At 38.9% G+C, this 27,466-nt stretch overlaps 1 protein-coding gene across 1 annotated transcript; it reads left to right on the forward strand.

Moving 5' to 3' along the window:
- The first annotated feature begins 478 nt into the window (after positions 1 to 478).
- LOC124297025 (filamin-A) lies at positions 479 to 26,988 on the forward strand. The gene is made up of 41 exons (XM_046747589.1): positions 479 to 617; positions 3,478 to 3,861; positions 4,072 to 4,196; positions 4,405 to 4,535; positions 4,664 to 4,877; positions 4,958 to 5,075; positions 5,167 to 5,354; positions 5,427 to 5,582; positions 5,695 to 5,836; positions 5,926 to 6,131; positions 6,226 to 7,195; positions 7,260 to 7,811; positions 7,891 to 8,026; positions 8,115 to 8,194; positions 8,357 to 8,524; positions 14,922 to 15,068; positions 15,199 to 15,426; positions 15,583 to 15,897; positions 15,990 to 16,208; positions 16,409 to 16,729; positions 18,586 to 18,807; positions 18,911 to 19,098; positions 19,693 to 19,897; positions 20,019 to 20,156; positions 20,235 to 20,408; positions 20,548 to 20,855; positions 20,949 to 21,177; positions 21,506 to 21,634; positions 21,764 to 21,979; positions 22,068 to 22,244; positions 22,436 to 22,675; positions 23,293 to 23,436; positions 23,629 to 23,787; positions 23,887 to 24,035; positions 24,374 to 24,560; positions 24,728 to 24,990; positions 25,115 to 25,286; positions 25,484 to 25,702; positions 25,904 to 26,100; positions 26,255 to 26,557; positions 26,800 to 26,988. Exons 2-41 carry the CDS (start codon positions 3,483 to 3,485, stop codon positions 26,866 to 26,868), a joined length of 8,883 nt encoding a protein of 2,960 aa, XP_046603545.1. The 5' UTR covers positions 479 to 617; positions 3,478 to 3,482; the 3' UTR covers positions 26,869 to 26,988.
- Positions 26,989 to 27,466: the final 478 nt, after the last annotated feature.

The raw sequence follows: 27,466 nt of genomic DNA on the forward strand, positions 1-27,466 counted from the left end.
ATTTGTTATCTCACAAAGTGGAATAGAATTAATGAAATGGGTTGAAAGTAGATGAAACAAATTTCTACTCAACGTCTTAGTATTATTTCCTTTTTTCTTTTTTTTGTGTTCCGCAAAGACACGATGCTGTGGGTGGGTTTCTTAATGTAAGCACAGCTGCCTCTACGCTTATATTGTACCACCATCGTTGGCCATGAAGTGGCCGGGGGCTCAGCACTAAACGAACTTTCGCATTGGTGCAGAAGGAGAAGAAAATGCTAGGAAACGATTCATTCGTACCTGCGCGACGAGGCCTTAAAGCCGTGTATTACTACCTGAATCACCAACACAAACCGGCAACATCGAGTTACTCGGTATAGTTTGCATTGCGGCAGTCAGTAAAGTCCGAGGCTTCAAGCGATCGACATCAATATGCGGATAATGTCGTAATACGTCGCGTAAAAACTAGTATTTGTACTAATGCGGTGTGACTTCTGATCGGAGGACCAAAAATGGCGTTTTCGTTTACCGCAAATTTGTTATTTTAGTTCGCACCTTTGTAAATATCTCCTACCGCGGTATAGCGACCTGTTGAATTTGTTATTGTGTGCGGCAGTGTCGTGACAATTATACGCAAGGTGATTATGGTCAAGTTTCACGATGCATCATGCATATTCATGAACATTATACCTACAGCGCATCGAATTAATCTTCCACCTTAAGTCATTTCTATATTGAGTTTATTGTGTACATACTATTATCACCGCCAACCTGCCGATGCTCACTTGTACGTGTATCCGTGTAACCTACGTATTCGTCAGAACACATATGAAAGTCACACCTGGTATGGAGATGAAGAAGCGGAATGACAAGACCGTGTACTGTAAACGGTCCGATACACCCAGTCGGAATGCCGGGGATTTGATATCACAAAAATTAAGCATCGTAGTTTACTCAAAAAATTTGAACAAAAAATTTATTGTACTGGAGAATAATTCGTATTTTGAATCATACTTATTTATATTTAGGTACTTGTTTCATTGTGCCATGGGCAATAACATAATGGGCTTTGCTAATTTCTATGATTATCAATCGCAATTTTCTCACGGTAATAATAGTGGGGAATAGTAACAATTACAAACGCCCGCAAATTTTCTTCGGGAGAATGCCAAATGAATGAGTGTTGGTTGTTCCGACATATTTTGGTGCGCTGAATACGATTATAGCGTCACGTGTTTTTCGGATCGAAAAATTGCATTTTTTAACTCGTATTATCTTCCAAACCGCTCCACAAAGTAATTTATGTTATGTACCAAGACCTATAGAATGACGTACTGTTTAAAAATAATTTTTATCACGCCTATAAATTTTTTTTATTTTCTATTATAACTCCATCTTTATTTACAATCTGTCTGGGTAGGCAATAGACTGAATTATATATACATCATTAAAGAGTGACATGGAGGTACATCTCCAATGACCAGTACCATTAAACGCTATTTACATATTTTATATTAATCAGACTATTATCAATTAATTACATTATTGTGCACCTTCGGAATCAATTTATATTTTTATTAAGATGGAGACTTATATTTTTTTAATCTTGAAGCACTAGAGGTTTGTTTTAGTAGTTTTTTAGCATGATGATTTGGATGTTAGTATAATTTATCCTTGTATCTTCGGGGAAAGTTTGCACTTCTTGTTTCACTGATGATGTATTTGTGTCTTTCCTTACGCCTATAAATAGCCATAAAAGCTATTTTTAGCCCAAACATTTGAAATTTTTAACATTAGTCAAGATCTACATATATATTTTTCCATCTGAGGTAATTCTAACGTGTGGAGGGCATTTTCATTTGACTCAAATAATGGCAAGTGGTGTACTTTGACATAAGAAAACCACATTTTTAACCCCTAGCATTATTGCAATAGATATGCATGCTATTATAATAACATGTCAAAGTATATCACTTAAGCTGCTATTTGAGTCAAATGGAAAATATAAAATTTTCTGCATGAAATATTTTTTTGTGGCTATTTATAGATGTGACAGAATTTAAGAAAAATTGCACGTCATTCTATAGTTCACAACATAAATTTTTTTCATCATTCTTTATTAAGCAGTTTTGGATATAATACGAGTAAGACAGTGGAATTTTTGCCAAAAATTTATTTATTTATATATTTTGTATCAATGGGAAAAGCCCAACTACAACGATATAAAAACTATAGTGATCAGCGTGTTTGGTTGCCACTAATAGAAACACAATGAGGAACATAATGCTTTAAATTCTTAGATTCAATTGCGTAAAGCTTCAGTTGCATTCAAAATATATATAGATTTCTTCTTAACATAGTAAAGATTTGGCTTGTAAATATCAAGCCCATCAGCGTGTCTGTTACAAAAATCGGCGAGTCGTATTGATGGTGAAACGAGCGAGAAATTGGTATCCGATACAGAATGAAAAAATTAATGATTATGATATGTATCTTAAAGATCTATTTGGAATGTGGAAGTTGAATTTTGATAGCAGTTTGCTGCAATCGATAAAGTTGTTGAGAAGCTTGCAAGTGAAAATTACATCGTTTCTCTCTGTCTGTTTTATTTGAGGCTAGATATTTTGATAAGTTCCTGGATAATGCTATATTGGCCAATTTTAAAGGCCTCATAATGAAGGTATTAGTGGTTAAGTTTCTTCAGATCGTATATGACGTAGTGTAATTTCGGTCGCCAAATCAGAGATCAGAAAGTTAAGACAGGGTAAGTGTATGAGTAATAGAAGCTTCTGAAAGCGTCAGGATTGGTGAATTTCTTTGTAAATCTCTTAATAATGCATATGGTTCTGCAAACTTTAATTTGGATGTGTTCAAAATGAAATATCAAGGAAAGTTTATTTTGCTTATTGTTATTAAGTTTAGTTATTTATGATGAAGCATTTTTTACTATTGCACCACAAACCATCACCGCAACAAAAATGCAATTTTGTGATGGAAATATTTCGAAAGCCTGACGTGATAGAAAAAAAGCCAACACCATCATATTCACCGTACCAGAATACACTGGAAACACACTAACTCGTCTATTTAGTATTTTCTCAAAACAATATTGCAGGGCTATGTTGTAGATTGATTTTATGATCCGCTATGATGTAAATCTCCTTCCCATTACAAAACTGCGACAACGTTTAATTGTCTGTAATATCTTTTTTTCTTACCGTGGAAGTAATATGTCAAAGTATTTCAGAAATGGAGTAAAATTTATGTTTTCGATTGATTTTTACAAATTTTGGTAAGATTTTGCCTCACTTAATCACTGCGTTACTATTGTAGTGTCGTATAACTAATGAAACTATCTAAGAACTTCATCATTTTTTCGAATGCACAAGTAGAAACTTGCTTCATTTATTTTTACGACTTATTTGACACCACAAAGACATAGCATTTTGCACATATGAATGTATTTTTAAGATGTCTTTGCATGTGCTTTTGCTATAGAAAATATGCATTCAACGATGGAGCATCTTCGACCGGAACAGCTGGTGGGCCTGGTAGCCCGTTCAGCAGAAGGAACAGCAGCCAAAGGAATGGCAATCAAAGGCCATGAGGATTTGTGGGTTGAAATACAGGCTAATACCTTTAGAAATTGGGTTAACGAACATCTGCGGCATCATCCAGCGACGGCTGACAGCCAGGGAGAAGTCGTCGACCTAGCCGAAGACTTCAGGGATGGAACGCGCCTCTGTGCTCTGGTCGAAATCCTGACTAATAAACGCCTTCCCCGCTGGAATTCACGTCCAGCAAATCAGCACCATCATCTGGAAAACGTTTCTACTGCTTTGCAGGCCATAGAAGCTGACGGCGTCAAGCTCGTTAACATCGGTAATCGGCTTTTGATCTAGCGAAGCATGTTAGCATCTTTGTTTATGGTCAAAGGAAGTCACTTATGATCATTATTCGTTGTTTATTCATATGACTTTGCACTCTGCATGACGATGTAGCGATGATGGTCATCTCTTAAATAAGTTCCCTGATGGAACATAATGACAACATTTTGGGTGTATTTTACTGAATTCTTGTTTTGTGCTTCAGGCAACGTCGATATTGTCAATGGAAATTTAAAGCTGATTCTGGGTCTGATATGGTCGCTTATTGTCAGGTACCAAATAGGAAAGTCTAAGTTCCCTCCTAGAAAACTAATGCTGGCTTGGCTCAAGGTCTGTATACATTACTTGCCTACACATTCTAAGTGCAATAATAATGTCATAATCAACTGTGAAATACTTGAATCCACATTGAAAATGATTTGTTGAATCAATCATTGAAAGTTCAAAGACTCGAGTCCAACAATGTCTGATGTTTTGCGCGTACAAAAACCTCTTCCAATTATGTCGGAATCTTCTGTACAGCCCATGATCTTTTTAGGCAGTACTACCAGAATGTAGAGTTAACAACTTTACTACTGACTGGAACTCAGGCGTCTATCTCAGCGCCTTGTTGGACTACTGCAAGCCTGGACTATTTCCACACTGGCGACAACTTGATCCGAATGATAAGTAAGCCAATTTTTGGAAAAGCGTATTATTACAAGCCTACATTGAATATATTTGATAGCTGTTTTTAATTTCAACTACTTGTCTTAACTTTCGTCACGGTACGCTAAATTTTTTTGTATTTCAACTAGTGTCTACAACTGCCGAAAAGCAATGGAGATATCAAAACGTGAATTCGGTATTCCAATGGTTTTGGAACCGGAATATCTGGCTTCTCCGTACTTGGACGAACTCTCAGGAATGACGTACTTGTCGTATTTCATGAAAGAAGGTTCACCAGGATTTCATGCCACCTTGAGATGGGTCAATTCTCAGCTACCACATGCTCCTGTCAAGAATTTCACCGTAAGAAATTCATTGAACATGGTTTTATTTTTTGACATGCATCAATTTCTGAAAGCTCATTCATCGATCACTTTCTATAGACCGACTGGAACGACGGTCGAGCGCTTTGCAGTATCGTTAGGAATTTAGGTGGTCCTGTACCAACTTATGACAGACTTGATACTGATCCAAAGTCTTGGGAGCACAATTTACAGCAAGGTAAAATCTTGGTTTTGTTCAATTCTTAAAATCAATGTATTGTGATAGTTCGAAGTAACTTACTATGATTCTTATTACTATATTGACATAGGCATCGAGGGTGGTAAAAAAATAGGTGTGGAGCCCATATTGAAGGCTAAGGACATGGCGGATCAAAATGTCGAACATTTAGGCGTGATGGCATACGCCGCCTACTTCCAATGGGTAAAACCACGTCCCCAAGCAAGTGAGCAAATCGCCGTTCACGTCGACAGCACCTCTGCTAGAGTGCAACAGCCCGTGAGTTAAGAAAATGTGATTGTCGTATGAACACGATGTTAAGATTTTTCAATTTCAAAATATACGTTACAGGCACATTTTAGATTAGAGTTACTTTCAAAGGAAGTTAACCTCCGCGATGTTCGAGGTGAAATAATCAGTCCTAGTGGACGGTTGGAGTGCAGACTCACATGGAACAATGGTCACGGAAAAGGCACGTTCATTCCAACTGAAGTCGGGATGCACAAGGTATAAGAATATGGAAGATATTGTTCGAATTCGAATGCATGGTTTAAATACATTGAATATTCTTGATTACTAATTCACGTATGTTGTGATTCAACTCATTCTTTCCGGTCAGTTGATGGTCTATAACGACGGGGAGTTGGTGAATGGATGTCCGTATTACTTTAGAGTATTGCCTCCCTTGACCAAAATCAAGTCCCCAGGTATGGACCCCTGTGCCATCGGCTCAATAGTAGAAGTTCTGGTGAACAGTTATGGTGAGTTTATTCTGCTTGGTGACGACTATTGGTAATTCATTCCGCGGGTGTTTTACCATTCAACATTCATGAGTGTTCAACGTTTTAAGGTACTAGTCATGATGGCATTGACGTAACTGCTTGGTCTCCAACTGGCCGAGCGCTGCCTTGCCCAGTAAAGGAAAACGACGGTGTTCACACGGCGACTTTTCAACCAGACGAGACTGGAGAATGGAGTATTGCTATTACTCATAAGGGTAATCACATCCAAGGTGGACCATTTACGTGCTTTGTTTTTGACCCAAACGGTGTCAAGGTATGAAGACCTTAGCTAACGATAAGTAAACAATATCAGTTTGAATTATTACATATTTGACCTCTTCACAATCGAAACACAACTTTAATTTCAGCTACTTGACATGGACGGCGCGATGCCAGGTCAACAGTTCTCGTTCATCGTGGATGCGCAGGGAACAGGCGGGCTTGGTGACATCATTATCGATGTGGTCCACGACAAGCAATCAGTTGTATACAGGCTTGAAGAGATCAAACCGATGCAATACAGGGTGACTTTCACTCCACGAGACGCGGGTAAGTACCGGATTTACGTGTACTTCAACGGCACCGATGTTAGAGGGTCGCCGTTTTGTCTACGAGTTGGAACGCAAAGAGGTTCGAGACGCTCAAAGGACTCGACCTCGAGTCTGGAAAAGACAAAGGTATCCTCACTAGAGAGAAGGATGAACGGAATGGGCGTCAACAACGGACAGTCAAGTCCTGTGCAAAAGAATTACTCTCCGAGCCCAACACAAGGCTTTGGCACATTGTTCGGGAAAAACGATTCCAGTAACACTGCATCTTCGGCGTACAAAAGTTCGTCAAATTTCACAAAGGAAAGCAGCAGTTCGATGTATCACACAAGCAGCGCCGCAAATCAGAGCCCAAATTCAACCTTGAGAAATTTGCACAGCCCGTCTTTGCTGAAAGAAGTGAAAGAGGCTTACTCATCAAATTCGATCAATCGATCCCGGTCACCCAATTTCAATTTGACGGTGAATCGGAACTCTCAGAGTCCCAAAGAGTCGAAAGATGTGTTTTCCTTTGGTTCTTTAAATCGATCTCGATCCCCAAAGCCAGCTAGTCCAAATACTACGACACGGAATTTGCACAGCCCGTCGGTTATCAAAGAGTCCAAGGAGATTTACCAGTCCACTTCTCTCAACCGGTCGGCATCGCCTAATGTCAGTCCCATGACCTTCAGAAATGCAACCCAAAGTCCCGGGAATCGGAGCTTGAGTCCGAGGAATGACAGAGAAATTTATGGCAACCGGAGAGGATCCATGGACAACGGTGTTGTAGATACGACAAGTAATGTTAGAGGTGAGACTTGGTTTAGCTATGGCTTTAGATTTGAAAACTAATCGTTTCGGTGTTTTTTGTTTAGTTTCATCAATGGTGGGTGGAACTTCTCGACGTGACTCGTGGGATGCGATAGCCAAAACAAAATCGTTACTTTCATATGGGAGCCTCGAGTCTTTGGCCAACTTGGCAAATAATTCATCAGCGAATGAGCATACAGTGACCAGTTCGAGGTTCACGAGCAACAACAGCATTAACAATTATAGAACTAAGAATAATTATAGTACCACAAACGTATCGCAAAGCCCGAAGCATTCTGTGAACCACCGCAGCACTCAGCAGCAAAATATACAAACATCCGAGTACAACTCGTCTCTCAAATACAACGGTAGTACAAATGGAGGCCAGCAAACACATGGGATTCTCAAAAATAGAGATTACAATGGCTACCAAGGCATCGACACCACCGATGCAACTCACGAACGTCTTGTTGGAAAGAGTGGCTCCGCCTTCAGACCGACCAAGAAAGACAAATTGGTCACTGGTGATGCCCTCAGCATTTTGCCGGTTCGTAGGCCGACGTCTTTCGCTCTGGACTTGAGCATCGATGCTAGTAAAGCAACAGTTCACGTTATTGGTAAGAATTGATTTTTCGCCGTTTTTTGAATCGTTGATTTCTCATTGACTTCGGCTTAATTTCTCATTTCATCCGACAGATCCACACGGCAAAGAGTTGCCGGTGCAGAAATCAGTGCTTCGCGGACAAATTTTCACAATCATTGCCGAGGAAGTGGGCGAACACATTATAGAGGTGCTTGTAAACGGACACCATCTCAATGGTTCGCCTTTTAGGTACATCGATGCGAAGTTACATATTTATTACTCACAGAAAAACTCACTCTTCTGGTATTGACGTAACCAATTGTTCGTTTCCGTTTAGATCTCAAGCGTACAACGCAAGAGCCATTCAAGTTGGGAATATACCTAATGGAGTTGTAGATCAGCCTGTTGAATTCAAAAGTAAGTTTAACAATTTTTCTGTGAAATATTTACATCGTTATAATTCATATATCACTTTAACCTTCTGTGATTTAAATTTTTACGGATTACGCAAGTTCACAATTAAATCGAACACAGCTTGCAATGTTTCCTCAAAAGCAACGTGTTGATTACTTATTTCAGTAAATGGAGCTACAGCTGGTTCTGGAAATCTGGAAATACTTGTGAACGGTGGCCATGTTACTAGCTTTGTGAGAGCACTTGGAAATCAAAGATTTTTAGCTTCGTTCGTGCCACACGAAGCTGTTACACACTTGGTAGAAATGACGTTCAACGGTGAAACAGTACCTGGTGAGTTTATGCAAATATAATTTTTCTGGATGACTGAATTATATTTAATTACGCAGCCTTGCAAAAATTTTTTGAGAAATTCCTCAATGAGTGATTTATTATATTTTCCACGTATTTTGGTGCACTTAATACGATGGTGTTGCTCGTTTGTTCCAATTACGTTAAGATTTCGAGATATTTCGATCGAAAATTGCACTTCTTGACAAGTATTATCCCCCAAACTGATTTGTAACGTACGGTGAAAAAGAATTATGTTATACGTTATGATCAGTAGAATGAGTTACTATTTTTAAAAGAATTTTATCCTGCCCGCAAATGTCCATAAAAAAATTTTTTTAGCCGCATATTTTATATCTTTCGCGTTGGTCAAAATCTCCGTGTTTTTCACTATTTTAAACTTTTCATGAAAAACAATTTCAATGTAACAGGTATTTTCATTTGACTCAAATAACAGCTTACAATTAAATGGTATACTGTGACACAAAAAATCTAACTTTTTAACCCTATTATAGCACGCATATCTATTGCAATAATGCTGGGGGTTACCACTCAAACTGTTATTTGAGTCAAATGAAAATATCCGTCTGACATTGAAATTAGCTTGGATGAAACGCTAAGTTTAGGGAATATCGTATATCGAATACGTATATCTCGACAAACGTGAAAAAATATGAAATTTTAAATATTATTTATGGCTATTTGCAGTGATGCTAAAATTTTGCTGAAAATCGTATGTAATTCAATAGTATAGGTCATAACACATAGCACACAATTTTTCACTGTACTTTGTGGAACGGTTAGGGAGATAATACAAGTCAATAAGTACAATTATCGTCTAGAGTGCCATTTTTTATTGAAATATCTGATAATACTGATGTGATGAGAAAACGAACAATGCCATTATATTCGGCGCACCAAAATACGTCGGAAATACATTCACTCCCTCATTTAGAAGTTTCGCGAAAATATTTTGCAGAGCTATAGATGGTTACCTCGTGATTACTTGGTGACAGCTTAACATATTTTTTTTTAAATAATAACATTTGCCCAAATGATAAGTGTAAAAAGAAAGAATCTGAGACAAAATGCGCCCTATTTTACACGATGGCATAACAGATTTTTGAAATCCGGCGTGCAACAAGTCAGTGATCCCAGTGATCCTCAAACTGACCGTCCAAGGAGTGTAAAAAACGGCAAACGGAGGGGGGGTCATTTGTCCATTATCTTTACTTGTCGAAGACAGGTATGTATGTATGTACAAACTCGTACCTCCGTTTCCGTCGGGATGCGCTTGCAGCTCATTGACCTCTGATTTCACGCGCGCGCGCAATTGCGTGCTACTGACCCACTCCCAACGAACGAAATCAACCGGCGGACGCCCTAAGTTATTTGTATGTAAGGGATTATTGATTTATCCGGTACGAGGCCTCGAAAGTCAAAGCGTTTTTTTTTCTCGACCTGAAAATCATTTGCCAATGTTCGACGTTCTACAAATCCAATGCGTTTTATCTTCCTGATCATTTCAATTTGAGCGAGCAATTCTAGGAATAACACTTTCGATCAAGCATACCGATTGTTTTCTGTGTTATGAAATTGCCTATTTTATGACATAGATTTATAATAAATTTGTATCTTGTGTTAAAAATCGTTCACAGGGGTTTTCGGTATATGCAGCATTACTTCACGGGAAAAAATCATTCCATCGCATGAAAAAGAAGGGAAAAGCCTGTAATTCAAGATTATATATTTCAAATTTTTCTAAATACCTATAACGTGACTCAGTTAGTTTAACGTATTTCTCACAATTGGTATTTACGTTTTACACAATTTTCCTCCACATAAAATGGATAGGTGTGGCTTTTGCGTTCCTGTGAATATACATATGTAACTTGATAAACCCGCGAAGAGTGGAGACGTATTTGGATACGAGTGATGCTAGCTGCGCCTACATCGCCTGCCCACGGTTAGTGATTGCGTACGATACATTTGAATCCTGGTTTAGCGCCGTCAACGCCGTTGCGCCACTGATTGGCCGGTGTGTGCGCGGGTGTATAGCTGCGCCGACGCCGCAGTACACTGAAAAGCCGTGTCGGGGGTTTTATCCGCACTGCAGTTGGGCCGTTTAAATTGCGTAATGCATTTTCCTATTCGTAATCCCCCCCTATCACTCGTTCCGGTGTATTTTCATGACTATTTTATGTAATGCTTGTCGAGATCGACGTCACCGGAAACGTTACGATATGTTTGTATATTTGAACATTCCATTTGTCTATGCGATGTAACCGATGTGAATAAGAAAGGGAACCGATATCGATTCGGATCGATTGAAATGTTTTTTTAAGTAGAAGCTGACGCAGAAAACTGTCAAAGATTACATGCGAATTAATATTCACGTAGTGTTTGATTGGGTGATAATTTTTTATGCTAAATATTTGCAATTCATCATGTCTTATTGTCGGTCATCTTGGTAATCAAAGTACACTCGATATACTAATGAAGTGATCCCGAATTAAAGTTTTTATTGCGAAAGACAGCATAAATTGTAAAAGTAAAATTCATCAAAACAACTATTCTACGCAATAAACAGTTTTCTAGCCAATGCATTGAACCGGTTGTTTTTTTATCATTTGATTCCACATAAAATATGTATACAGTATGAAATAAAATAAGTTTTCATTCACTCATATATGTTTAATCTAACACCTCGTTCATCTTCAAGCACACATGTAGATTAAATGAATAGCAGGAGATAGCGTATCAGCCATCAACGTTTGTTTTTCTTGAAATCTGTGAATTTCCATAAAGTTTCTGTTCTAACGAGTTTAACCATGACGGTCCCAGGTAAGTCCGAGAGGTTTGACTTTAATTCTCCTAACGGGGAGCCGAAGCATCTGTTGCCGGCTCAGCTAATTATGACCTGAACAGCCATCGAGTACAGAGAGCTTCAATTTTTGCATTTAACTGTGTCATCCGTACAGTCCAGTTGGAAAACTTCTCGAGACAGAAGAATTTGTGTTAATCAGAAATGGAAATACTGATGTAGTGTAGGAATTTAATCAAAACCGTGTTGCTTCGGTATGTGTGTCATGTGTCTCGATACTTTCAACAGTGTCAAGTCAGTTTGTAGAAAGGAGCCGTATGTGGCGCGATACTAGCTGAGTCAATACTCGTACGAGTCTAAAAGGACTCTCTAAGTACGTACGTCCGCATTTCAATGCCACGTGACTGCAGCGTTTCACAGTGACCATCGCGGTTAGAAATCCTAATCGCACCTTTGTATTCTGACACCAAGATAGTTGATCATCAGTGCAGCTGCAATGCATGAAGAACACAGCGTTTGATTGCAGAAACAAAACATATTAGAATATTATAGCATTTTTCCACAACAGTTGACGGTTCAAATTTCGAATATTTGAATGGTACAACATTCGTGTTTTAAATGACAGTTGAACGATATCTCATCTAAGTAGATTAAAAATGAAGAATATTATCTTTCACGACCTATGCTAAGATTGTTCATCATTTGGCATTCAAGTCACCGTAAAGCAGTGACTTCGACGATTTAGGAATTGCGTCGGCTTTGTCTCGTTAATGAACTTAAACGCTAGTTGCATACGATCAATGACAATGAATATCCTCTTTTTTATCCGTGAGCGCCTCACCTAATTTGTATCTCAAGTTGCCAGTTCAGTGGGAAGAAAAGTATCGAAAATTGCACGTCATGAAACAGAATCTATTACTTTCATCGTAAATTACCGTTACCCTAGTCCTGTGGAACGCTGATAATTTTGAATATATAACTCCATTTGAGGGAACCTTCGACCCTGTGTAACGGTAAAAGATTTTCCAAGAATGTTCTCGAAATGAATTTTCGTACCGGTACTCGGAAGCTTTTGATACGTACGTCAGTGACCGTTATGCGAGGGAATGCCGCGATCGACCAGGGAGCGCCTTAACACTATACGTCCTGTAAGGTCGTTGCAATGCCCACGTGACGCTTGATCAATATACAGTCCTCATATAGATCGACTGGACTGTAGATCTGGTCTACGGCATGTATACAATTACCTCCGATTCTTGAATGCGACAGTCAATTGTTTAACCGTTATAGAACGCGCCTTGCGTAATTATAATAATTACGCCGGAGCCAAGGTTATGATTGTATGCAGGTACGTATACACCTGCGACGATGCCTGTATTCGATTTTTAAACAGTGCTTACTCCACCCGGTCTGTAGCCTATGAAGTCGGCGCTGCTGGAGCCGAGCGCAACACGCGTAAGAAGTTGTTGGAATTCGAAACTCGGCCGCGCCGGCGCGTTCAGGAAAGAATCAACGACTTCTGTACCCACCGGAAAAAGTTTAACCCGAGAGAAAAGAGCCATTTTCATAAAATTTGTTCACCTACCATGACAACCACTTAACGGATACCGGCAGACCTTCACCTAAAATTATAACGTCAAGTTTAAATTCGAGTCGTTTTATCATAATCGGTTGAAAATATGTCATATGCGTGTACGCGGAGTGAAAGTTGATAATGAAAAGGAGTCTTTCTATTACACTTAATATTTCTCGAACGAACAATTGATGTGTCAATAATCGCTCTGGTCCCGAAGTGTGTAGATCGAAATCTAAGCTTGCTTCATATCACTTCGTAAATCGAAAATCCAGCGTTTTTCGAATCTCTCGTAGTTTTGGCACCCCCGATATTGTGCCACTCCTGGTGCAAGACGATCGAGGCAGACGGAGGCTACGCACGACTCGGCAGCGTTTGGTTCGGTTGAGTCCGCCCGAGAATCGTGATCTGCTGACGTTTCCACATCGATACGCGTCTCATTCGTTGCTGAATAATATTAACTAATAGGTTCAATCAGTGATAAATTGTTCAATATTATTTTCTGTAGTTTTTTGTAGTTTTTTCATCTTGATTGGAGAAATCTTTCGGTCTTTCCTCGATAGTCTGCGAGTGTTTTAATATTTCAATCATGTTAAGTGACCTGAATTTCATCAATGGATCTAAACGTATGATTAGCACCGTAACCGAATTTGTCACATTATGCTACGCGTAACAGCAAAAACGTCTTTATTATTTTGATTTACCATTAGGACTTAATTTATAAAGCGCGGTTCGTAGTATTTGAGTTTCGTTTTTAATAGTTGTATTTTTAGGATTTCCTATAGTGTTTTCAGGATAAGTGGCGTCACCGTACAATAAGGTAAGCGTTTCAACTTCAAACGCTCTATAGCTTACACGTATTCCTTGGGTGTTTTTGAATGTTAATTGATAATAACAACGGCAATAACGAGAACGATAATCATTGCGGAAAACAATTTTCAATACCAACTTCTTGACTTGAAGCCTTAAAATTTCAATAGATCTTCTCTCAACGATAAATAATTCATCATTTGAATTACGCACACATTGATAGGTAAACAAATAATGTTTATGAGCATATCGGCAATCCCAATTGGATTACATAGCCGATTTTTATTCAATTCGTTCGATTATTTCGGTGACCAATTTACATATTTTTCTTAATTGAATAGGAGAATTAAAAGAGGCTGTAAGTTCCATTTTTTTTTACTAGAAAGTATGTATGTGCCAATGCCGATGTTTTCTAAATAAATTTTTTATCACTTTTTAAACTGGCACTACAGCTTTTTTTTAATTCTCGACTTCAATTACCGATTAAAACCACATTGACCTGATTGTTATTTAATTTAAAAACTTACCATCCGTTTATCGAACTGTTGAAGAATGAGAATCGTTTTATTTTTAACGATTATAGGGAATAAGTTTTTATGCAATATTTTCTAAAAACAATTTATGATGAATTTTTCACAGTCCTGATTTTCAAATCAATAAGGTCGTATAGATTAGTTAGGTAACATAACCTCAGTTCAAAGGACAAGTATCATAATTAGTATTCGATATATTTTTCTAACTTTTTTGGTAGCTCAAAGAATTTTTTTACATCAATTTCATATCATTTTATATTTTATGTAATATGCCAGTCATAATGATGTCTAAAAATTCAAATAATACGAATTTGACTGGATAAAATTTCTACTTCGTTTGTTGTACAGTGATTCCGTTGCATTTGAATTTGAATTTGAATAACTAAAATTCCATATATTTGAAACTGACACAATAGATCCTTGAAACATCACTTCATCGAAGTAAAACGATAACATTGCACTAATGACTACAACTAATGTTATTGAAAGTATTTAAGTCAGATAATGAATAGATATTTAATTAAGGTTTCAAGAATATACTTACAGAACTCTGATTTATTTTATTTATTAGTCCGCGATTAATTCTTCAACCAAGAATTGATAAATTTGATTTTTTTTGTGTACATTTACCATTAATCTCTATTTTATCTTATATTTCAGGTTCGCCGTGGCGTGTAGGCATCATGTCAGGTCCAAAAATGTCAGTTGTTGGCGACTCAGTGAGATTGGTCCCAGCCGGTTCCCCTGCTCTGTTCGAGTTATCCGCCCTTGGTTTTACGAGCAATGAAATTGATGTGCAAATTCTCAGTGAGTAATAATGACCAGGATCCATCGCATTATTATAATTTGAATGAAATCAGGAACGGTTGAAAGTCTGGTAACTCATTGCACTCGATAAGTTTTGAGAGCTTTACATATTGCAATGAAAAAATTTCAGCTCCGACAAAAAGACACATCGCTGCACACATAGATGAGGAACCGGGCCGCCCAGGGGAATTCAGGGTCGAGTTCACACCAACCGAAGTTGGAAGTCATCTGGTGGAGGTGAGCATCGCGGGTCAAAAGCTACCGGCTGGACCTCTTGTCGCCAAAGTCTACAACAGCAGCTTAATCCAAGTTACTGACGTCCCAAGTGCTGTCGTTGGACACGCCTGCCAATTTCGAGGTAAATTCGATTAGTTGTTATCTTTTTAAAAATCCAACTCATTAAAAGCCTCGATACAAGCCTTCCACATCTATCTGTTTGCGATTGAAACTAAACCTGACCTACCAACTTTCAGAAGAATAACTTTTAACTTTCTCATCGATGCATTCTTTGTAGTTGACGCCAGTGCTGCTGGCGAGGGACAGTTAGAGATTTCAATAAATGAAGGGGAAGTTCCGAACCACGTTCAGGTGGTCGGAGGTGGACGTTGCCTTGTATCGTTTACACCTGACGTAGCGAAACCACATTACATCGACATCAAATTCAATGGTGAAACCGTTGCTGGGTGCCCATTTGTGTGCAATGTTTCTGACACTAGCAGAGTCACTCTGAGTCTTGGACACTTGGAACTGATTGCCGTCGATCAACCGGCTTCTTTTCACATGGCTGTTGACGGAAGTGGAAGCGCTGAGCTTGCAGTCTCTGTCAGAGGTGCTCACTCAACTTTTATCGATAATTGATCAACTCTTGTCCTTTTTTGTTTTAATTTTTAACATATCAATTTTAATTTACTTTTTCTCTAGGGCCGCTCACCGAGCTACCAGTCAAAGTGACGGGCAATATGCACAGTGGTTTCACTGCGGAATTTACACCCCGAGACGTCGGTGTTCACTCAATCAGTGTAGAATATAACGGTCATCCCGTCAACGGAACCCCGTTTTTGGCTAAGGCATTCAATGCCGACAAAGTATTAGTTGGCCCAGTAGCCAGAGGGAGCGTTGGCCAACCTACACATTTTACGGGTACGTTCATGTTTCACCTTCAGGTATAGAAAAATTACTCAACCATGGGGCAAAATAGGATAAAAAGTTTGCTACTGATTACTTCGAGCTCAAGGCGCTACGTCTCTCATTTTTCGTGTATTAGAACCAGGTGTTGAGTCATTTGCTGAATGTATTAAATTCAATGTTAATGTTTATTTTCTTTCATATGAATTCAACAGTTGATGCTAGTCAGGCCGGTGAAGGAAATCTCGAAATAACAATATCGGCACGTGGTCACAATATCCCGACTCAGGTAACTCCACAAGGAAATGCTAGATTTTCGGTTAGCTTTGTGCCTTTCGAGGCATGCGAACATGTTATCAGCATTGCTTTTAACAAGAAGACAGTACCAGGATGTCCAATATTAACCAGAGTCGGTGGTGACAGTAATGTGACCGTTAGTGGGCAGGCGTTGAGCAGTGCAGGCTTAGGACGGCAGAGCTATCTTACCGTCAGTAACGTTGCCGGTAGCTTGGAAGACCTTGAAGTTAATGTTGAAGGTAAGTTTATTCGAATAATTGGTATTGACGAAGAATGTTCACGATGTTTTTCATGAATGCTGGTCATATTCACCGAATATTTCTCATTAGCAGAACTGTGATGCGCAATGCAGGTACATCTGTAAGGATTCTCGAAAATTATGATCCGTCTTCAGTAACTAGTTTATATTTCCACATTGTGTGTATGTCTCATTATTCTCACCTATGCGAGATAATTGATTTTCACGATTTCGGTATAATACATATAAACTGATATTCATGACTCATTACAACCTGCATCAACGTCAATCGGTTGGGACGCCTATTTGACGTTTTTGATTGCGGTAGAACGGAAAACTTGACATTAGCGGCCTTTAGCCGTGACAAGAAATCGTTTAATTTTATATGTGGCACAATTTCTATAACCTCGTATCAACGCGAACGGCAAACTCGCAAAATACATTATTGATCTAATCGATAGGGGTCCGATAGGTCTGATAGGAAAAACTTAGAATTTTGAGTATATTCTTTATCCTCGCTATCAGAATTTCATGTTTCATGCTTGATGTATATGGCAATAACGACTTATTGTGATAAAATGGAGATTTAATAACTTGTAAAATATATTGTGGTGACATGTCAATTGGAAGAAGGTAGGGAATGAACTTGCGAGGTGGTGTTAAATGCACATTAATTACGGATGAAATTTAATTCTAGCAAAGCTGTGATATATGTTAGATATATATAATATATATATATATATATATATATATATATATATGCAACTGCTCAAGTGTATATATATATATTCACAGGAATGAACACAACTTACATGTATGTTCTGTGTCTATTTGTCTGTTTTGTCACCGGTGGCTTGAGCAGTTCTCTCTCTGTTGCAGGTCGGCCAGCTTTCAGACTACGACATTACTAGACTTCTCAAAACAAAACTCATTTAGCTTTAACTTTAGTATATGGATTTTAATCAATCAATCAATCAAATGGTGAAGGCTACCTAACTCCAGTCTCCCGAAGACCCCGTGTAAGATGCTCTAATCGTTGCTTGCATCCCATGTACTGCTTTTGTTCTCTAATATTCCAATCTTGTGTTTATTGTTCTACTAACAAAAACTATTCTGAAATCTGTTGATTTGTGGAATTGTTAACACACACTTTGTGCTACGTTTTTGTATTTACCTATACTCGGTGCAGTGCCTGTTGATCTCATTCAGAGATAACTGTCGTTGAATCGATTTTTCAGTTTATATTTACAGTTTTTTCAACGTATTTTTAAAAAATCAAAGTTATGGAACCCCATCCAAGTTTCTAAAATTCTAGAAAAATTCATATGATTTTGGTAAAAGTCTATCAGAAAATTGGTAAAATGAAAACTTGGTGAGACGTTGGAGGTATTTGCGCAATCCAAATAAAATTCTATCGAAGCTTTGAAATTTCTTTCAAAATCTGTCCACACTATTGACACTCGATTTGAGGTTTTGAGAGTTTTGTTTGGAGCTTGGTTATGCTTCACATTTCTATGGTATATATATTAAAAATGATGAAGTATATATTGATTTTATGTTTAAAAAACCATCAGCAACTTTTTACGGTGTTTCGGGATTACGACAATTTTTCTTGCAGAGGTAGAAACGTAGCAGCCATTTAAAAAAATAATAACATTATGCATATTCATAACTTTGCCTGCTGAGCTGCTCATCGTGCTTATCGTAGTTTAAGTCATACAATTTGTAACAAATAAGAAAGACGTCATTGCATAGGAGCATGTAGCGGTTCTCTAATGACCCATTCCCCGTGCCCTCGTAATCCACCCTAGTTGGCTGACTAAATTGGATAAAACGACTAACCGGCGGACTTGATAGGGCCCAACGGACAGGCCGTCCCGGCTCAGGTCACTGACAACAAAGACACAACCTGCAGCGTGGCTTTCACTCCAAGAGTTGTTGGAGAGCACAGAATATCGGTGAGCCATCGCAATGTGCCCGTTGTCGGCAGCCCATTCAGCTGCAAAGTCTACGACGTTGCTGCCATCAAAGTGAAGGATGCTAAACGAGGAGTGATTGGTCAGCCTGCTACGTTTTTAGGTAAAATTCCGTCGGGAACGGAAACTTTCACTTTCAATCGGGAATTCAGCCATTAGTTTGAATACATTCTTCCAATCAAGTCTGGAATTCGAATTTTCTGCAGTTGAAACGAGCCAAGCTGGACCTGGGAATCTGGAAGTTACTGTCAATGGCGGGAGAGTTCCAACATCCGCACAGGCCCAGGGTCCACACACGTACGCTATATCATTTACACCTCGTGAACCAATTGTTCACACTATCGATCTGAGATTCAACAGCGAAGATGTTCCTGGAAGTCCGTTTAGTTGTCAGGTGGGCGATTATATGAAAATTCCAGTGACACACACAGTACGCAATATTGCGGATATATTTCAGTAATTTGGATATGTATTAAGGTTTCAAATATCTCACATACATGACTCAATGTTTCCGCAGTGTTCTAGAAAGCCTTAGCAACGGTTCACTGCCCGATGTTTTCCATATATTTGCAACTACCAACATTTTCGCGACAATCTGAAAATATTCCTGCAGTATTTCTTCAATAAGAAAACTACGTTTGGACTATACAAATATTGTAGTTATGTTTCTGTAATATTCTTGAAACATTGGAAAATTTCTGCAACACGTTGCAACATTTTTGAAACATTCTTATAATATTACTGCAACATTACAACCGAATTTACAATATGAAAATATTATTGCAATGTTTCTGCAACATTCCCGATACATTAGAATTGTATTTGCAATATAGAAATATTGCAGCAATGTTTCTATGGTATGTGAAATTAAATGAGAACAGATCGTACAATCTCCAGTACTGGCTGTACGATTATCAAATATTTGAATTTGCAGCTCTATATGCATATGAGTACTAAAATTTTTGTTCACTTTTGATTTGCTGAGCAGGTCAGTGACACAGCAAAAGTTTTAATCACTGAAGGATTGGAAAAGGTCTCTGTAAATCGGATGGCGATGTTTACTATCGAAGCAGACACTTCTCTGGGAACTCCGACTGTGGAAGTTCTATCACCAACAAGAGACAGTCTACCAGTACAAATCAAACCTATTAGAACTGGCGCTTATAACGCCAGTTTCACTCCAACTGACGTCGGTTAGTCAAGCGTCAGCCGTTTGACAGTTTTGGAATTGTTAATAATACCATGTCGTGAACGAGAAATAATAATGATACTATTTTAATCACTTCAAAATATACATAAACGTGATTATTTCAGGAGATCACAGTGTCGAGGTAAAGCTGAGCGGTTCGCACATCGAGGGCAGTCCGTTTCTCGTCAAAGCTTACAATGCGGATAAAGTCAAAGTGACTGATATAAACAACGGAGTTGTAGGAAAGCCCGTATTTTTTAGCAGTCAGTATCAATTCTCACACGTAGCATAAGACTTGCATTTTTAAACCATCAGTTATTAACATGTTCAATAATTGACAGTTAATGCTAGTCAAGCAGGCGCTGGTAATCTGGAAATAATAGTAGCGGTCAATGGTAAAAACGTACCGAATTATGTGCAGAGCGAAGGAAATGCTAAATTCAGGGTCAACTTCAAGCCCCAAGAAGCTGCGGTACATAGCTTGAGCGTGCGATTCAATGGAGAGCCTGTTCCTGGTAAGCGACAGAATTTATTTATCACCCTAGAGTTATTGCATAATCTTTTCTAAGTAGCAGAAAAGTTGTATTAGTTGCGACAAGATTGGTTTACACATAAAACCCTAATATAATTATCTCACCTTGACTGTGTTCATAGGATCACCCTTCAGCTGCAAGGTGGTTGGTGCAGGTCAGGCAGTTATCACAGGCCATAATCTAAAAATGGCATCCATAAAGCAAGTAACATCTTTCACCGTTGATCCTCAAGCCCCATCAATGAATTGTGATGTGATAGTAACTCCACCGTCCGGAATAGCCTTGCCAATCACTATTGAACCAGTCGACGAAAAGTATAACATAAGTTTTACCCCAACTGAAGTAGGAAGGCATAATATCGGAATACTCGTTGATGGTGAACACATAAAAGGATCGCCACTGGCTTGCAATATTTATGATGTCACAAAGGTGCGATTTACACATGTTCATTCGTCCAATCAATTTGTGGCTTAAAATCAAGATCCCAGAAGCCTTGAGATATATTGCGTTATTTGATCCTAGGTTCACATTTCGGGACTCACTGAGGCGCTTTTAGGCCAAGCAACGACTTTCACAGTCGATGCAGCGGAAGCTGGTGAAGGAACTTTGGAGCTCGTAGTCAGCACAGAGAACAACACTGTGAAGGCCGAGGTAGTTGCTTGTGCTCGCGGGCTTTACGACGTTACGTTTGTGCCTCAAACGACAAGCACTCATTACGTCAATATCAGTTTCAACGATGATAATGTGCCAGGTACATATGACTACTGATAATCAAAATATGAAGACGTCATCTAGTGGCAGTAAATCTGCTGTCCTAAACTTGGATTGAATTATACAAGTAGTTTTTATAGCACATTTTACTCTACACCCGCCCAATAGCACGAAATGAAAGGCCAAGAGGCTGTAAAATTTTTCATAATACTCATCTGAAACAATCATCTGACTACCCACTCCGACACCATTTCAGTATAGCCACGCTTAGAACAATGACTCCAACGTTTGACTACCGATTAATTCGAATCGAAACAATATAAAAATTCGTCATATATATCAATGTTCACGCATTTTTCGTCGTACAGGAAGTCCGTTCAAGTGTCCAGTCGTCGGAGGAGGTCTAGAAGGCCCATCTGTGATTAGAGTGGGCAATACAGCTTATATGGATTTAGATATGCCTGGATTGGAGGGACCGATATCAGCTGAAGTCACTGGTATTAGCATTAATCTATTTCCGAATATTACGTTGAAAAAATTTGAAGTTTTTCAATTCCATAGAATATATTGTGGCACACGATACGAATGAAGAGTAGAATTAAAATATCAAACGTCAAATGTTTTAGGTCCAGATGGTCTTATCATTCCATCGACTTTGACAAAACTTTCGTTAACACTATACCGGGTGGAAGTTAGGACACGCCTAGTGGGAATGTATAACGTGACATTCAGCGATGGCCACAAAGTAATCAGCACACAAAGTCTCCAGGCGTTTGATCCGAGTAAGGTTACTATCAAGGAAATATCTGACACGGTCTGCCATCGTCCTGGAACGATAATTGGTTTGTATAGATCTGTAGCATAGATTATTTTCCCCAATGCAATATTGCCTGACCTATCTCACTATATGCATAAACATACACCTTGCAGTTGTGGCATCTAAGGAAGCTGGACCAGGTAAATTATCAGTGAATGTTCGAGCTGGTGGAGCAGATGTGGACAGTTTGATACGGGAAGGGAACAACGGGCATTACGAGGTCGTTTTCCACCCAACTCGTGCGGCACCGCATAGAGTTCATATCAAATATAACGACATGCATATTCAAGGTAAGAAATCTCGCAAAATAAAGTTGAAACGAAAGAAAGTACGGGATTAAGAATTAAATTATTTTTCAAGTATTTCATTATTCGTGTTCATTTTCGTACTTATCAAAACAATGATGAATCATTATTATCTGCTTCACTTAACAATGAAGCAAGAAGGACATTTTACTGAGTGGAATATCTTCCATTTGCAGGAAGTCCATTGGAAGTTGCAGTTCGAGGACCAACTGGTGGACGTGAAGTGACTGCAACTGGACTGGGTTTATATCAGTCTTTGGTTGGGAAAGTTACATTTTTCACCATAGAAACTCTTGGCCATGCCGGCAAAGAGTTTGATGTGGTTATAAGTGGTCCTCAAGGGAACGCGGTTCCTGTTCGTTGTTACCAGCATCGAGACGGAAATTTGCTCGCCGAATTCACAACCAATTCCGTTGGTAAGTATAACGCTACGTTAGGTACAACGTAATTTTGCACAATTCAAATTATTTTGAATACGATGGGACGTAATGAGAACCTTTATGAATGGCGTTGCATGACATGTAATAGATAGAGAAAGTCTGAACTTAGGTAGATAGATAGATAGATAGACAGACAGATGGGAAGTTTATTATCCAAACTTGGACTAAAGCTTGTAATCTGAGTAAGTCAAGCCACTGGGTATAAGTATACATTATCTTCGCTTTATATCAAAATAGAATATTAAATTGATAGTCAATAGCTGTTAATTAAGAAAGGATGTAGAGTGCCAGAGAATGCCCTGCCTCACGAAGCACAGAAGATTTTGATTAGGTTTGTATCAAGCCTTTCTGCCTTCCAAAAATATATAAAATGAGACAATAAGTCAGATCATATTAAGATTAGGTTGTAATAGGAAATCAAGAAAGTAATGAGAAAGTAAAGACACTAGCAGAAAAAGTTGCAGAGCATTGTAGCATGGGTGGTGAGACTAGCAGCACTTTGATTAGATTGCTATGCCTATAAGGCGCACTTAGAAGATGCGAAGCAAATCGTTGATCAGAGAGTATTTTTTACGACAAAATATATATTTCAGGAATGTACAAAATTGATGTACTCCAAGGTGCCAAGCCGGTGCTTGGCTCACCATTTTTTTGCCAAGCCTTTGATACTTCTAAGGTGAAACTTCAAGATCTAGGACCATCAGTTGTCTCGGTTCATGACCGCATTGCATTTAAACGTAAGTAGACACCGTTGCAGCGCTCTTGTATTTACTTGATTGATATCCAACCGCTTGTTCAATTTCGATCAGTTGATTTGATTTCAAATTGACTGTGAAAGGATTGACCTCCACCCGAGCTATGACCAGATGATGAAACAGAACTTTTTTCCTGTAACACAACGGCTAACAGTTTATAATTTATGATCACAGTGTTGAGAGCAGATGCTGGAATGGCAGAGTTGGATGTTAGTGCCACTAGTCCACTGGGAGAGGAACTTCCACTCCAAGTTACGACTCTCAATGACGGAACTGAACTCATCGAATTAACGCCGAGCATTCCTGGAAACTATATGGTCAATATAAATTATGGTAAGAAGTATTATCACGTATGTTTAATAGATGAACCAAGTAATTGCGTTTGTTTGAGTCTCATTAATACCAATTTCATTGCTATATTGCATACTTTAGGAGGTTCGCCAATACCTGACAGTCCAATAGTTTATACGGTTGAAGCAGCAGGTCAGGCACGGGCCAAGGGAGAAGGATTAATCAGTGGTCACGTTGGAAAACCTGCCCATTTTATTGTCACTGGCACCAGAAGTCCACCGGCAGTTCAGGTAATCATTGCATTATACCTAAATAGCAAATGGCTATTGAGATGCCAATGTTGACACAACGATTGATCATTGTCTCATAACATTCTGAAACGTGTTTACACGATTTTGAGAGAACCGAGATCAAACTGGTAAAGGGTGATCAGAAACGGTGATTTAAATTCAAGATAAATAGATGGAACAGTTGACACCGGGAAAAAATTCTAGCTATAGTCCGTGTTCATAGAGTTTTATGTGAAACTAGGGAGATTTTGCCATCAATCACACCTCAAATGCAGAATCTGACGAATCATTTACCATATTTGTAAATCTTCTTTCATTACTGTCAATCGTCAATGCAGGTTGACGGCCCAGATAGCGTTTCGAAAGCAATGGTTGAAGCTGGGGCGAATCCTGGAACTTGGAATGTTTCCTACGTGCCAACTGAGGTCGGTGTATTCGATATCAGAGTCGTTTGTTCGGGACAGCAGCTACCAGGATCGCCATGGCATCCAAAAATCATTGACACAAGAAATTTGCGTATTATTGGTAAGTTTCCTTGAGTTGCGTGTGATCTGGTATAACAATCTATCGCGACTTTGTACTCACGGTAACTATTTGCAGCAAGAAAATGTAATATTCATAATATTTTTTAAAGAGTTCTGAGAACTTTGTTTTAAAAATAGTCAGTGCTTCAAATTACAAACAAATTTCAGGTGGGTGGGCAGCTGTCTGCGATGACGCAGGTCGACTGAAAGTTTATCCGTTGAACAAAATCAGTTTCGATACAGCGGAAGCTGGACCAGGCGAACTTAGTGGAACAATAGGGGATTATCCTCTGAACTTTGAAATGACTTCTAGTAATAGACTGAAGCTTGTTGCTCCTCAAATTGCTGGCGGAGAGCACCAAATGGAAATATTATTCAACGGAGTGCCTTTTCCAGGTGCTCCAAAACTTGCTGTAACACCCGAAGTTGAGGTAATTCTTGAAGTACATTGTAAATAATTTCAGTGGAAACTCTTCAAAGAAGACTAGGGTGAGAATGATTTATAAGAAAAGGATACAGGTCGAATACGCATAACTATTGTATGACTGATTTCAGCCACCAGTCTCTGATACAAGTAGAGTGATTTTAACGGGGCGAGGATTAGCGGCAGCGAAATGCGGGGAGGAAGCTAGTTTTACAATAGATGGATCGCAAGCGGGAAATGGGACGCCAAAAGTTCAATTGCTGTCACCGACGAATGAGATTACCGTGATGCTTCAGCATTTGGGCAAGTGTACTTTCGATTTTTCATTCATAATAATTTCATGATTTTCTAAACTATATGAAACGAAAGTAATTGAGGATCCCGAGCAGTCTGTCTGAAATTTGATAATACAGTTTTGCAAGAATTCTCTGAAACCAATTAAATTTTTTATTCTCTTGAATCATCACGCATCAGCTGACAATGAATTTAACTAATCTCAGGTGACAGTGTCTACCGGGCAAGCTACATTCCTCTTACATCAGAATCACTCTTACTAACGGTACTATGGAATGGCAGACAAGTGAAGGGGTGTCCCTTGCAGGTGAATGTTGCCAGTGCTGCTGATGCCGCTCGCGTGATATGCTCCGGCGATGGATTGAAGCAAGGAACAGTAGGCCAAGAGATAAGAAGTTTCATTGATACACGGAGGGCGGGACCAGGTAAATTTTATTATCAAATGCTTTCACTTTCTCTACAGCAGACCGTCTTCACTGGCACACTTTACAGTTGAAAATGCTCCACTTCCAATTGCAATCCGTTATAAACTGAATCTTCAATTTTATGACTCGACTTCAGCCTTTATTGAAACACGTTTTATTATTCAAAACCATCAATGCTAAGCCCCGTGAATTTTTATTCAGGTGAGTTAACGGCGAATTGCGTGGGGCCTCACAAGGTTGCATACTGCGAGTTGTACGATCATGGAGACGCAACGTTCACGCTGAATGTCAAGCCTCAAGAATCAGGCCGACATATCCTCACCATAAAATATGCGGGGGAACACGTACCCGGCTCGCCATTTACTCTGCGAGTTTCCGGTGCTCCTGACGCATCTAAGGTAATGATAAGTTCGGAATAGAATTATTTGCGGCAGAGTTGTTTGCAAATTGCGGTGCTGGAAAGTTACATCTTACAAGTCTGGTGATTTTACCCCTTTGCTAAATATTTAATGCTCTCATTGTTAATATTTTTCATTCCGTGTTACTATCAAGGTGCGTGTCTATGGACCGGGAATCGAACACGGCGTCTTAGCAACATTCCAGTCGCGATTTATTTGCGACACTCGAGGCGCAGGCGCTGGCCAATTGACGGTTAGAGTGCGGGGACCGAAAGGAGCCTTTCGGGTTGAAATGCAACGCGAGAATCAAAAAGACCGCACAATTTTGTGCCGGTATGACCCTACTGAACCCGGAGAATATCGAGTCGAAGTACGATGGGCAGGCGTACTTGTTCCCGGCTCACCGTTTCCAGTAAGGATTGTTGACACACAAGACGAACTGCTGCTCCTTGCGCAGGTACAATCACGACAAAATTAATAACGATACTTGCAGCAAGGAAGAATGTATATATGACTCGTCTTAAGTGTATAAAATAATTGATTTGCATCGTACGTTCAATAGAAATCTTAGTGTTCCTTCTTCATGGACTAGAGCATTCAATAATGAATACAATTTTTTTTTTTTTTTTAGAGTTACCAGGTACTGATGGAAATAATTGTTGTATAGTTGATGTGTAAATATTTTTCGTTAATTTTCAGAGTACAGATACTTATTCAAGCAGCCATCAGACTATCACCTCGTGGCGTGGATCACAGGCTATTCTATAGACTAACAATCTATAACGTTGTTATTATTATAAGTACTACCATTATTATTATTTAAACTAATAATATATTTTATTATAGTAATATTAATTTAACTTATATAAATGTTTTCGATGAAATCAACACCAACCCTCTTGATTTGTGCAAAAAGTCTTAACCCTTTGAGAAATGCTGCTTGGACATATTTTTACCAGAAAAAGCCATTGTGTGTAGTCTTGAGTAGCCTCGAATAATGCTTCGAAATTGACGCATTTTCACAGTTGCTGATCCCATGATGTTTTAGAGACCTTTTTTGAGTTTCTGAAGTACCAATCATTCGGAAAAGATAGCGCGTCCATGATTTAAAGGGGCACATTTACCTGGCGAAAAAAAGAGTCAAACTTTGGATTTTTTTTTCTTATAACCTGTAGGAGGAAATGAACTGATTTTTTTTTAATGTTTGGATATACATAATATTTCGAGCGTCTAAACAAAAGATCAAAAAATTACAAAAAACAAAAGCAAACGAACGAAAAGAAGAACGTTTTTGTATCGCGCTCGGCGGTGGATACCCCCATCGAAACTATTCATCTGAAACAAGAAAACTGAACGAGTTATTCAA

The sequence above is a fragment of the Neodiprion virginianus genome, chromosome 2, assembly GCF_021901495.1.
Source record: "Neodiprion virginianus isolate iyNeoVirg1 chromosome 2, iyNeoVirg1.1, whole genome shotgun sequence".
Lineage (NCBI taxonomy): Eukaryota > Metazoa > Arthropoda > Insecta > Hymenoptera > Diprionidae > Neodiprion > Neodiprion virginianus.